At 37.1% G+C, this 14923-nt stretch overlaps 1 protein-coding gene across 2 annotated transcripts in view; it reads left to right on the forward strand.

Moving 5' to 3' along the window:
- Calcr (calcitonin receptor) overlaps positions 1–14923 on the forward strand; it is a 78915-nt gene that overhangs the window by 5059 nt on the left and 58933 nt on the right. For both annotated transcript variants that reach the window (XM_028869791.2, XM_028869793.2), the window contains exon 3: positions 5270–5376. In XM_028869791.2, coding sequence (XP_028725624.1) covers positions 5354–5376 — 23 coding nt within the window. In that variant the 5' untranslated portion in view covers positions 5270–5353. The remainder of the gene's footprint in view (positions 1–5269; positions 5377–14923) is intronic.

Here is a 14923-nt window from a genome sequence, read left to right on the forward strand (position 1 = left end):
GTTTTGGTCAGAGACTATTATGATAAATTTTAGTCCCTGGTTTGAGGAAACTAGAAAGACAACCCAACAATTACCCAACCAGGGGTATGCACTGCCATAGTGCTCTGAAGTGGGAAGCAGGAACAGCTTCTAGGGAGGTGATCCTTTTAAAGAGGACATGAGTTGGCATTAAAATGATAACACAGAAGAAGCTGAATAAAGAGAGGAAGACATGAGTTGTGTTACAGAAAGGAACTAGATTGTTTATTAAAAACAAATAAAAATATAAGGCTTCAAAGCTTGAAGCAATGTGGTGATTTGGGAAACTGAAGATGCATGGGCTGCACCCATCAGGTTGGCAGACCCCCAATAACTTACCAAGAAGCCCATGTGCCAGCTGAACTAAAGAGATTGCATTTTATCCTGAAGAAAAGGGTGGGGGTTGAAAGAACTAATGTAAGGGACAATGATCAAATTTCCCATTTGAATGAATCACGTTGAAAAAAATATTATGAAAACCAGTTTGAAAGTGGGGTGGATACAAATTAATGGAAAGCCAGGAGTCTTATTAAAGCAACAGAAAGAGAATCAATTAGGGCCACTTTGTTGGGGATAGAATAGGAAAAAACAGTCTGGAAATTATTTTAAAGATGATATTTTAAGGGTTTGATCAATGATAAAAATTGGAGGTGAGCTGAATGAAGGTACTGCCCAGTAGTATGAGGAATTCAAGGTTTCCTTCACAGATAGCACGAGACTTGCAGCATCAATCACCTAGCGTGGACGAGAAGTATTTTGAATCAGAAAGATTTAGAGTTAAATTTGGAAGAAAAAAAAGAAACATGATGTATTTTGTTTTATCTACATGGTGGTATTCCATAGAAGTAGATATAGACAGACATTCATGCCTCCAAAGACTTTGATACTAGATTTAAACATTAGAATAACTTCAGTGCGGTTTTAGCAGCTAACAGTACAAAGGAGTTAAAAGAAAGAGGAAAGAAAGAAATCAAAGATGGAAATTAAAATGGAAAGCTAATCATCTAAGACAGAGCCTTTGGGAACACCAAATTTTAAGGGACAAATGGAAAAGAAGCCTTCTGAAAACATGAGAGGCTAGTTGAACAGAAAAGTACAGAGCCAATAGCCCCTTGGAAGCCAGGAGGAAAGCCAAGAGGTCTGAAAGAGTAAGCAGAAGCTAGGGAAGGAAGAGAGCTGGCCACGGCTACAGCCTGGGGTGCCTGCTTCAAGGGATGGAAATGGAAGTGTGAGTTGTACAGTCATTTCAGTCAGTTTGAAAAGCACTTATCTCTCATTTTTAAAAACTGTACAACCTCAACTTCAGCTTAAGTGCTGCTTCCTTTTTTCAGTCTTCACTGACAGCCACTGACCCCTCAAACAAAATGCAGTCTCACAGCCTTATATCAGTCTTTTAAAGACTCCACAGGATCTGTGCATGGGAGACGGTGAGTGTATGTACATGTGTGTGTGCTGGTGTGTGTTCACACATTTAATATGTGTATAGTATGTTTCCTTTCATACAGTGCATTCATTCTCTTTTGACAATAATTAATCTCTTTATTACAATAACATATTGGGGAAAGACCAATAAAGGCTTTATAAACCCTACCCTTCTAGGAATTCTAGTATTTCAGCATATACAAACTATTCTCAGAATGATTATATCCTTGGAAGTTGTATAAAAAAGGTTTTAGAACAAATGTTCTATCTAATGGATGATTAGATGAAATCTTTTCTGGTTGTTTCATGACGTTTCCTTTTTAATTATGAATACATGTTAACTTCCCTTCTTTCCATTCAGGATTACACAGGACAGTCATCCATTTGTCCCATCTTCTCAGAAAATCCAGACAGCTTTCTATGCTCATAATGGGATGAGTTAAAACTTACTTCAGTTTAGCTATAGTGATGCTAACATTTTTTTTTCCTGAAGGGATTTTTGTTACTGCAAAGCTTAAAGTTTTATTTTGAAGCACTAATTTGTGATTGTCCCAAAACTTTCAGACACTTCTCTGTGATACTCTCTCCAAATCAATCATCTGTTTTCATTTTGAGGCTTATTCCACCCATTCTCCTGCTTCAGGCTTCAGTCCGTGTTTGCCAGTGCATATGTAGAGGAGCTTCTGGGCCACCACTCCGGCTAAATAGCAGAACCCCTGGAAATCACAGAGTGAAGCAGACAGTCTTTGCCTATGGGGTCTGCAGACTTGGATTTTTGCACCCATGCTGACAACAGCTTTTTGAAAAACTAAATCTTTACCGAATATGGGCAGGCTGCTTTTTCCTGTCACTGTCTCCTAAACAGTCCAGCCAAGCACACATTTAAATGGCGTCTACAGTAGCTGGAGAGATGGCTCAGCAGTTAAGACCAAACACTGCTCTTTCAGAGGACCAAGTTCAATTCCCAGCATACATGTCAGATGACTCACAGCTGCCTGTAACTCCAGCTCCAGGGGTAGCTGATGTCACTGGCCCCCATAGGCACCTGTACTCATATGTACAGACTACTGACATGTGCACATACACATAATTAAAAATAAAAACAAGTCTTCGAATAGCATTTACATTATAGCAGTTATTACATGTAGTCCAGAATAATTAAAAGTATACGAGAGCATGTGATTTGGATTACAATCCAATACCGCACCGTTTTCCATATAGAAATTAATTGTCCACAGTTTTTTGGTCCTGAAACCAATCTATCATTGATCTTGAAGAATAGTTATACCCCTGCTTCTTGCACTAGGATGAAGCTAACTGGGTGCTATTTATACATTTGTGGTCAAGGGTTTTCTTATTTCCCCAGTACAGACTAGAATCTGAAACAACTCATACTAAAGAAAAAAATCTATCTTCTTTAAGATAAGCCTTCTGACTTTGAGAGATACAACAAAATAGTAACATAAGCAATGACAATACATTGTAGCCTACTGTGTGTTGGATGCAAAAGTATTCAGTCACTTCTCAGGACACCCTTATAGTATCCTGTGTCCTTACAGGATATTATCAAGACCAATCCAGCAATGAGGAAGCAGGATTAAAAACTTGCTAAAATTCCTGGATTCCTAAATGTGGCAGAGCTACAACTCAAGTCTAATGTTGACTAGCATTGTTCTCTCTGCTACTCCAATTAATGACATTTGGTGGTGATTTCAAGACTTTAAAAAAAGTATAATTAGAATATTAATCATTGTCAGTGGTCAAGCTTTTGCAACAGATGGAATGAGGAGCCTCTCTCCACACACATGCTAACTTGTCTACCTGAAGACTTCAAGCCTAGCATTCCATCCAGTGGGGCTACAGGCACTATGACTGTAATTATCCCCAAATTCCAACTTTTTGACACAGCTAGGAATAGTCCAAGCCCCTCCTATATTGATAGAATGTTCTAGATGCCTAAATATATAAGCAGGACATTTCTTCACAGCACCCAAAATGTGAAATGTAATATTGATTTTGAATTTTAGGCTTTTATTATTTAACCAACTCCTTTTTAAAGCAGTAATCAAATGAATTTACTAATATTAACAGCAATTTGATGACCACAGAACATGAAAACTCTGTTTATACTTCCCTGAAGCTCTAAAACAAAAAAATACCTTACCCTATGAATATAATTAGGGAAATTCTCACTTTGTAGTAAATAATAGCAACTCCTAAAGAAAAGCCTGGTTATTTAAGGAGCTTTTTCTCTCTAGAATGATCCTTGTGAAGCCATCTCAGGCAACAAGGGTAAAAGAAAAGACAAATTGTATTGCTGTCAATTTTAATTTTAAATTGACTCAACTCATATATTAATTAACCCAACTTTCAGTGTAATGATTTTTCTATTCTTATGTGGGACAGGTAGAATTCTGGCAAGCATAAGGGTGTCCTGCAGAGAATATTGATGTTTAGGGGCATCTGGATGGAATCTCTTTAGTCCAAGATACAAGGAAGTTCATGGCACAGAGCACACAATAATGCAAATTGCTTCAGCACCTTCTTGCCTGGGCCTACGACAAGGTTAAAAGGTCAGGACAATATTAGAACACTTTTTCATCCCTAACATCACATAGACTGCAAAGATGGCATTAAGGCAAAACCCCAACCAAGCAAATGATCATAGCTCGGGGGCCAATTCAGGAAAAATAAGAATTTACTAGGTTGCTTCTTTTCCCATTGAAAATGAAAATAATTTTGTTGCATCCCATGAGGAAAATATATATTCTTACAAATTAGATATGTTATCTTAGTGAATAGCAGGTCAATGAGAAACCTGGCTTTTCTTTTTAGCTACTAAAATATTAATACCTAGGCACAATTGAGGAGTAGCAGCTTGATGTCCAATTTGATTGTTATAATATCATTGAGCTGCATTTTAATTTGTTAAAATGGCACTTCTGCCTTTAAGGTGGTGCCATATGTTTTCTTGGTAATTAATATTTGACCTTTATTAAGATCAGGAGTCCAATGCTTTCATTAGGGAGGAGACCACAGTAGAAGTGTCATAGTTCCCCCAGCAAAAGGCGAGATATCTGTGGGGAGAGTCCCATCCCCTGACTCCATGTCAGTGCTCTCTCTGAGGAGCTGACAAGGTGACTGGAAGCCATGAGCATTTGCAGGAATCCTCGGGCACCACTACCCTCAGGTGAACAGAGAATGAAACATGTGAACAAGACTGGGCTATCTTAGTTAATCTGTCTATTCTCCTGGTATGCCCAGTCCTTTCAACTCACTCAGTAAGCCTGTGTGGTCCGGATGTATAACTTCCCAAGGAAAAGCGCCTTTGCTTGAGCATCCCCACGTCTCTTTCTGTCTCTTTTGATACCCTCCCATGCTCAAATCAACTATATGTACCCTATTCCCACAAATCCTGCTTTCTGCATGCAGGGAAAACTGTGCTTAACTCCCTTCAGGAAAAATATATATATATTCAGCAATAATGATATTTCCTTTGTATATTAAGTCTGAGTGTTAATTCCAAAATGCTAATCTTTACACTATGGTTAAGAATATTAAGGACTTAAGAGCCAATGTAAAACTAACTAAAAGAAGAAGGTACTATATCATTATATCCAACTTGTAAATGATATGTTTTCAAACTTAAGAATGATTTTAGAACTAGTTAAGAGCTTGTAAGAAACCATGTATACAAAATGGAGATGTTTATTAAAAAATCTCAATAAAAAATAATAATGGTAAATATATCTACCACTTTATTAAAGCTCACTATGAGCCTATAACATTCTGTACTTTTTACTGATTTTAATGCATTTTATATTTGCAGTATCCACCTAAGGTAAGTGTCATTAGAGCGCCTTCCACACAAGAAGAAACTAGACATCACGGCTTCCACACACCAGATTTGAAAATGATTCCAAGGAGAGCCAGAGTGTAAGTAAATCAGAAAGGAGAAATGTACTTACTATTAAATTCATGACAGCCAAAGTTATCTTAATGTAAAATGTCTTTCACTTTTGCATTTTGTTTGTTTTTAAACAGCAGATCCATGAATTCCTGTCTTGGAAAATATATAGAAATAATAAAAGTTTTCCTTATTCTAAATATTTCCTCTGCAGCTGCCATGCTTATACCCAGGCTTATAGTATTCCACTGTGCACTGTGGTTTACCAGAAATGGAAATTGTACTTTTCCAAGGTGACAATTTCATTCATAAAAAAGCAAAATCAAATGGAAAAAAAAGTTGATTTATTATTTCAAAGATGCAATTTCTCTCAAAAATGTTAAACACAACTCAGTATAACAGGATTTTTAAAAGAATATTAAAACTATATTTTGCCTATTTCCATTAAAACTAGTCAGAAACCCATGGTATCTGTGGTTTTAATGATGTGGAGGGGAAAATAAATGTGTGGGCCCAAAATGGCAAATGAAAATACATTGAATTTTAATTAGTCTAAAAACAGTCAATTTTCCTATTCACTCAGAGATGATAAACTTTCCAGGCTCTATTTTGGAGTGTGACAGCTCTTTTCCATGTTCCCTGAACAGTCTCATTTCCCTATCTGATGACTGCCTGGGCACTCTGTGTACTTGGACCAAATGCGTGTCAGGAGGGGGGACAGGATGGGGATGGTCCATTCAGAAACTCAAAGAAAACTGTGTGTCCTTCAGGCATGGTCAGGCTACTTGGTCTCATGCAAGTGATTTTTATTTACTATGTCAGCTTTTGTTTATTTACCATATCTACATTCATATTAATTTCAACTCTTTCATTTATTTCTCTTACACATTTCTTATATTCTATTGTAAAAACACGTTTAATCTAAAGTTTTTTCCTCTAGTGTTACAGCTCAATTTTAGAATAGTAAAAGAAAAACTATTGAAGTAGAACTTACCTGCTTTACATCAAATTATTCAACTTCCTCAAGAATTAGGAAATTACTGGGTCATTATTAAGAAATTATTAAGATCACAATAATGCAGGAGGGTTTGCCTCTTTGTCTTACTCCATCATCAGAAATGTCTAGCTTGCAAGAGATAATCTTAATATGAAAAGGGTGTGGTTTCAGACTTAACCATAGTGCTGATGGTAGGCAGAAGGTGTGGGAGACAAGGGCACCTTGAGGAGACTGGGCAGGCAGCTGAAGTGCAGGGTGGGAGAGAAGCTGGGACTTGCATACTATATATTAAAGGTATTCATTAGTTTTATTTCTCCTTTCTCTCACAATATTTCTAGGCAGAGTTCCAGAACAGACAGTGTGTATTACAACTCAGTTTCAGATATATATTTGCCAAATAGTATATGAACATACATGGAGAGGGAAACCTTTGTTACCTCTAGTTCACAGACACTAGGACTGAAAAATTAAAGAATATAATAAGAAGAAATTAGAATTAAGATGTTAATTCTAATCATTAGTAGTGTGCCAATGCAATCATTTTTAACTAATATAAGGGCTTACTGTAATAGCTATTGGAAGAATTACCCTCATTTAATTCATGCAGTAGTCACAGGTGGTTTCATTTTTCTCAAATAAGTCCAGAGGGTAATGAAGCTTACAAATCTGAAGAAAGATCATATAACTAAAAGCAGAGGCAAGATTTGAACCTAGACTCAACCCACCACACTATGGTCTGAGTCACTATGCTGCACTCATACTGAAAGCAGAGCTTATATGCTTGATCACATCTGCTTGGTACTGAGTTTGTGGCTTTTCAGGGTTCCATGTGGCTTTTAATTGAAAACAATTGTTCTCAAATGTGATCTACTAATCCATGGCAGAGTTTCACTGTCTAGTAGCAAAATGAGAAGCTCAAAGACAATGTCAAGAGCTTCCCTAACTACTAGAACCTTTCCCTACAAAGGACTGCACTTTGTTCTGGGAACATAATCTTTCTTTTGCAGAGCAATAATATCCCTTTTTAATCTAATCATGGTCGGACTGGCTGATATTTACATTTGAACACATTCATTAAAAATTTGTCAGTCTTATGCCCTCTGCCTCATACTTGGGACATTTGGAGAGAATGGCACTAATTCATATACAATAAGATTCTGACCTCTAAAAATAAAAAGGCAAAAGAATGCAATAATGAAAGGGGTTACCAAAAATACATTTCACAGGTTTCCCCAAGACTTAAGCTTTATGCTTAAAATGCACATCACTTCTGACTCTTAAAGACATTGAAGAGACGCAGAATAGATGTGAATGAGAGTGACACTACCCCTATCCTTCGATAGGCACTCATCATTGCAGAGAGCAATGCTCCTCCAGCAGCCATGGTGTCATCCTGAGAACACACACACACACACACACACACACACACACACACACACACGCAGATTTATGAAGATTTGATTTAGATCTCTCTATCTCTATCTCTCTATCTCTATCTCTCTCTCAGGTTTTTTTTGTTCTATTGTGGTAAGTATCAAACCTATCGCCAAATACATATCAGGATAGCACTCTGTCACTGAATTACATCCCTGACCCCTTATATATTCTTGTTATTTAGTCTTCATTTTACAATTGAGAAAAGTACAGTTCAGATTAAAGTATGAGCTGAAACACCTCATCTAGTTAGGTGATGGAGTTAAGGCTCGACCCTTTCTCTTCTCATATTCCAGTTTCTTTCATTATCCTCTCCCACTTCTATATGCATCATGACCTTTGTTTTCATGGTAGCCCACTGCGCAGTTCTGCTGATGGCAATCTCAGACTCATGTGGTTTGAATGTGCCTTCATCATTCTGAAAGTGTGCACCTTATATGTCCTTGTACATATGGACACAGCATGAGAGCTTCTCAGTAGGAAAAGCAGAAGAAATCTAAAATGATTTATTGTACATATCAGGCCAGTGAGAGATGCTTTAAAGCAGACTCACAGAAATTGTATAAGATCATCAGACTACACAAGGAAGACCCTTCAGTGAATAAAGAAGGTTGTAGCCGAAGGTCATAGATTTAATGAGAAAATAGACTCGAATGTGAACCAAATGGTTGTGTATCTGTAAAAGAAGGTTCACTAGATGACCAGGGCATATCAACAGATCCCTTTTCCTAAAGTGCAGATCCTAAGTTTTGTCAGGAATCTTTGCTTTGTGGTTAAGTTACCTATACAGTGACCTGCTTTGTCTAGAGTACAGTATAACTTTAATTGTAAATAGGAGATTAAAATAGTTGCATACATGGATTTTTTTCTACCCTAATGCTAAAGAATAAGAGGTTTCTGTCTTTTTAGTAAGAAAGCAGAAGTGTGCTCTAGTTCAGTCCTCGGGAGAGACAAATGAGGAAGGAAACCAATTCCTTTTCCTTTCTTCCACGGGGCTTGTTTTTGTTTCTTAGTGAAGCATTCTACTTCTTGTTCAAGTCCCTCACACATCTGGAACTGAAATAGCGGCTTCTCATATATAGATGCAAGCCAATATCGAGTATACCCCATGTTGTGAGAATGAGTAGCTTAAGCTTTTTTTTTTTAACTGTTATCAATTAGGTTTCATACTTTCTTGTAATTTGGGTGCAAAATTGCAGCAGAGAAGTTGTCACATGGTGTGTCAATCACCAGATAGGGATGTAGCAAGACTGAGTCCCCGAGGACAGTTAGCATTATACTAGAGAAAGACACCAGTGCGAAGTGTGAGCAAGGCAATGGGAGATAATTCTGAAAATTTCAGTTGTTATACTAATTTATGAAAATGGCTTTAAAATATTTATGCTAAAAGACAAAAATATTCTTCAAAGATTAACTTTGTTCCATTAAAAATTAGTGAGTAGAAATATTCAAAATGCTTTTTCAAGTGCCTGGGTACTTTGCCAACGCCTCCCCACCACCACTCAAAGTGAAATAGAAGAGACATTATGGTATCTATCTTTGTAACTACAGGTTTGTTGCAGAGAGTGGGAATAATTTGTATCCAATAATAGTCTTGATTTTTAATATAAATCCTTTTGCTGGGCCACAAAAGGACAAAGGCCTTAGCCTGTATCCCAAAAGACTGTGGAAGACCCCTCCTGATAGACAATCTGGAAAAACGCAATCAACCCAGCTTTGCTGGAAGGGAATGATGAGGAACTGATTTATGCCTTAGCAGATGGGGGTGGAAATAGAAGAGTTTGTCTCATTGGTATCCAATTAAGAAGGTCTATCCTTAGGATATTATTCACTTGGGAATCCTTGTAAAAGATTCTATGGAAACTTGCCTAACTTTCACCAAATTTTAAAGTTACAATTTATTAACAGTCTTGCTAAGTTTTTCCCCCATGCTTTCAACTTCCTTTTTATCCTTTTGACATGGAGGTTGATGTTTGAGGCAAGGATTTTAATATATGTCTGATGTTTTAACCTCCCAAATAATTTCAGCCTACCCATCGCCTCGTTGAACCAAAGCAGTGTTTCTAAAACTTAAGTCCAGAAAAGCATCAGCTGAAGAGTCTGTCAAGTATCAGCATATGGGCCCCATTCCCAGAGTGTCTGATGTCGGCTAAGGTGGGCTGATAGTCACAGTTTTTGTATCTGACACACGACCAGGTCTTCTCGGTGCTCTTGGTCAAGTTATGACATTCACAAATAACCCCAGGCATGTGTTTTGACCTGCATGCCTCCCTGCCTTCCAATAGTCCCAGAAGTTTCAGGTTGGCTGCTGATGTCCAGTGCTGCTCAGCCTTCTCCAGACTCAGTATTTTTCTGCACAATGAGAAGGTCAGCAAAACACTGATAGAGCATGGTCACTTCTGAGGGAAGCCTGCCTGGAGTGGTTTGCTTTGCCATTACTCAGGCTTATAGTATTTCCTGTGCTTCCAATATTCCCAATTTCAATATTTCTCAATTCACATCAGGAAAAAAAATAGGTTAATTAAAAAAGAAATTGACACTTGTTCTACTTAAACATCGATTAATATAATTTAAAAGTTATATTTACAAGACTGTGAAGTGCAACAAGACACAGGAAACTGAACCGCTCACTGTCCACATCTTTCTGAGCTTCAGGGAGGTACAGAAGGAAAACAAAGCTCTGTTTACTTCAAACAGCATTCATCTAGATCTTGAAAGATGAAATTTTCAAGAAATAGTTACATTTTTCTCTCTAAAACAAATGGCAGTGTAAATGATTTTCTTTTAAATAGAAAAAAGAAAAAAATAAGCACTACCAAGCCACAGTGTGCAAAATAATCACAACCTAGCAATATGACTGCCTTTGAAACTAACTGCCACTGACAGAATACTTACATGAAAAGCAAGAATTACTTTATTTCCTGCTAAAATTAGAGGTAGGGCAGTAGTTACACGAGTTTCTGTGCCTTTTGCTTTGTTTATTCTCTTCGTGACTAGTTTAACAATGGATATATCTAAAGTAATAGCAGAAAAGTCCAAGTCTAAATTAGATTTCTTTTGTTTATTCAAGTTAGTCACTGTTTTAGGCAGTGTGGCCCAGTGATAAAGAAAATTGAGGCCAGGTATCCCTGCAAGTACATGAAAGCTGAAGATAGGCAGTGAGTAAATGCATAAACACATTACATAAATAAATAATAATTAAAATAAATTGTTTAAAAGTGAGGGCTTTGTTTTTGAAGGGCCAACATGCCCTGAAGCTGAGGAGAGAATACCAATGGTATTGATACAGAAAGGGACAAGTCAATAAAACAGAATAAGGGTCTAGCTACACATTGGAGTTTAGCTTGTGACAGGATTATCAAATAAAACCACTGAGAAAATAGCAGACAATTATCAAAGAAGTATACCTTCTACAGTATCACAAATCAATACTGGTATACTAGGAGAAATATAGAAAAATATTTTTTATAAACCAAGACCTAAGCATCCTAAGCAAAACACAAAAAATGATGACTGTATTCTACTAGTGATTGTTTCTTAAAATAAAAAGAGTATTACCTATACATAAAGCAGACAGATTTCATTTAAATGACACTCTACACACACAGATGTATAGACACACACACACACACACACACACACACACACACACCATTCTAAAACTTTACAATCATTGTCTTAATTTTAGCACTCAAGGGGGAAAAAGCTGATCCTTTCTTCCTACATTTTCATTAGCTTAACTTAACCATTCCGTAGTATATGTACACATTAAAACACCACTTTGTAAAACACTGGCATGTATAAGTCTTACTTGACAACTTTAATTTTTAAGGATATTAGTAAGTGTGTGTTTTTATCATCATTTGTATATACATGATCTGAGAATTAGCAACATCAGGGAACTCCCAAAATCGCTGTCAGAAATTAGGCAAACCGAAATCTGAACTCAGAACTCCTCGAATCATAGATAAATTATCAAACACGGGGGAAAGAAAGGTTCCTGTTCTTAGAAGAAAGAGGAACAAGCATTTTAAATGGAAAAGTTATAAGCAGGGAGTTGCAAAAGAAGAGAAAAACAGCCAAAGTTATTATCGTAAAGGGCTTGACCTCTGTAGTTATCAGGGAGAAGCAGAAAATATTATTACTAACCCAATATTTCTACTTACAGTCTCCTTAACAAAATTATAAATCTTTAGTCCCTGTCTCTTAGTGTCTCTAGAATGTTCTTTCTATTATTATCTGTAATTCTTCAAAAGTGGATGCTGCCTAAACACAGAGGACCCTTCAGTATGTTACAGCAGGCACTGAGCTGCACTGGAAAGATGCCCATTGCACATTAGGAAAAGAAATCCCCAGAAAAACACATCTAAATGGGTTAATGAGTCTGTTTACAGTGTTGTACATTCTATACACAAAAGTACAAGGAATGTTAGAGTTGTTGATTTGTTTTACTTCTGAGAAGTTATATTTAAGAACTGGTGTCAGCCTATTTAATGTGTTCAAGTACAAAGTAAAAGTTCCCTTTAACATACATTTAAAATGTAAATTTTTAAAATTCTGTTAAAAGAATTATAAAACAGTTAATAAGATATTTTAAAATAAAACCTCTTTAAAAGGTGATGAGCACATAGCCAGGTCTTGGGATGCAATTAGAACATCCTTTCTATCTCTCAGGTAGGGGCATTCATGCCCTACAGATTTAGACTCTGCTTTCATACTGAGAGCAAAGCACCCAGGAAAACTCCATCCTTATTTTCACTGTCCAGACCTACCTTGCTATTTTAAAGCAGTCTTGCCCTATTCTTGACAAATTCAAATACCTATAAGTATCTAGTTAACTTATAGCTAGCTAGTGGATTCAGCCGTCTGTGCCATGCCAAACCCCTTTTCTCTCTAGATTTCCTTTCCATTAAAGGTAAATTTTATCCTTTTTACACAGTTGAAAAAGACCACAGTGGATATGGAATGTTTTAACTAAAATTAAAATAGAGCACAAATATGATTTAAAAAACAAAACAAAACAAAAAACAAAACAAACAAAAAAAACACCTCAATCTACCAGCCAGGCCAAGTCTAGTTCTCTTGTCACCAAATTCTTGTATTCTAAAACTCACTTTTTAAAGATATGATTTGGGAATATATATTATTTCCATTTCTGCCTGTTTTAATAAACTTGGTAAGCACTATGCTGTGCTTCATCAATGATTCTTTGATATTGTTGCTTGCCTACATCAATAAACACTTTAAAAAGTTTGGAATTCAATATCTTCACTTGGACAACTGTTTGAAAGGATTTTCAAACAAGTTGAAGACAGGCACCATCCAAACTGTTGCTTTTAATTCTATTTCATAAACGACTTTTCCACATGAGAATCATATCCAATTTATTTGTACCAGCCCTGTGACCCCAGGAGTGTGAGGCCCTGCCATTTCCTCCATTGCCACTTCCTAATGAGTTAGCCTTCCACTAGCTTCTCCAGAGACCCCCAAAGGCCTGAGTTAAGTGGGCCTGCTCTGTTTTGCAGTACGAACATGGTGGGCCATAGCTGAAACCTGATTGCATCAAAATCCCCTTCTGACAGCTCAGACTCCTGACCACCTACTATTTCTCAAAGGGATTTTCCAGCCCCATGTGGGGTTCTGGCAAAGGAGCAGTAGTCCTGCTTGCTCTGGTCAGGACTGCTCATACAGAAATTCCTAACACCCATCAAGTCCTAGGGAGATGGAGCCTTGAAGTTCCCTGTAGCCAGCTTCGCCAGGCTGCTTCGTGCGGTAGTTAATTATGGGGACTGTGATGTCAGAGATTCTCAGATCAAACATTCCACCCTATTTACTGATGAAGTGGCCTAAAGCAAGCAGCTTCACATTTCGTGCCTCAGTTTCCTCTCGCTATGTAGGGCTGTTAGTTCCTGCCTCTCTAGGTTACTGTCACTGCTAAAGGGTGTGTGACGACAATGTGGGTAAATAACCGCGCATTCCTGATAGTGTGTACTATGTGAAAGTGCTCTGCAGGCCCATGTATTATACATGCGACTTGGCAAACGGGATATCCACTGACTCTGTTTTTATAATTTTGCATTTGTCTTATTCCTAAAGAGTAGACTTCCATTTGGATTGGCGCTTGGCTTAAACTAGGGACAATATTGCTGATGGGTCATAAATTTTCTTTCCAATCAGCTATTGATGCACTCTGTACCCCTATTATCCGGCTATATCACCCCTCACTTAAATTAAAAGTGGAATATGACATTAGGAGGTTCACCTTTAATCACGAGTCACTTGTACCATCTAGCTTCTCTCTCATTCACCCTCCTCCCACCTACACCCCTTCTTTTAGAAAAGCATGTATACCCAGTGTGCTTCTAAATCTACAAAGCGAAACACAAGCAGGTCCCCTTAAAGTGTTGAAAACTTCTGTCTCTTTCTAAGAAGTGTGACTTCATGATAAATATACTGTTGAGTAAATAGAGCTTCAAATAAAGGTTATATTTACAATAGAAGCATAATTTGTACACCAACTTTCATGATTTATTAAATATTTATTTATTGCTTATTTATTAAATAATTATTATATTTTTATATAATATATTATATTTTATATAATAAATTATTATATATTTATTAAAATATACACCCTCTCATACACCAAAACCAACAGGAAGCAGTGAAGCAAACTCATGGGAATTAATCAAACCCCACAAAAAGCTCACACTATGTAAAACACAGATCAACAGTATAAAGGTTTCTCTTTTGACCTCGGCAAGTTTCAAAGTTGATGTTAAGGTACAAACTTCTTGAACAAGCTAATATAACAAAAGCAAAAATGGTTGGCTCATGTTCTTATGATTTCTGATGTTTCCGCTCTATTTTGAGAAAGACACTAGTGCCACATCTAGGCACCGTGAGAGTAAGTGCCACACTAGAAGATTGGTTGTGACCATGGAAGGGTGGAGAGGTAGACTCTGCCCTGCGTGGTTGTCCTTCCTGCTTGATCTTGGATCTCAAATATGTCTCCTTGGCCCGTCATATATAATGTACATTTTGTTGAGAAGGGATTTTGCTAACCCTGATGGAAATCTCACTCCATACTTCTTCATTACCATTACCTTAAGCTTCTTCTAAAGTTTTTGGGGAAAATAAAAACC

This window comes from Peromyscus leucopus, chromosome 3 (assembly GCF_004664715.2).
Source record: "Peromyscus leucopus breed LL Stock chromosome 3, UCI_PerLeu_2.1, whole genome shotgun sequence".
NCBI lineage: Eukaryota > Metazoa > Chordata > Mammalia > Rodentia > Cricetidae > Peromyscus > Peromyscus leucopus.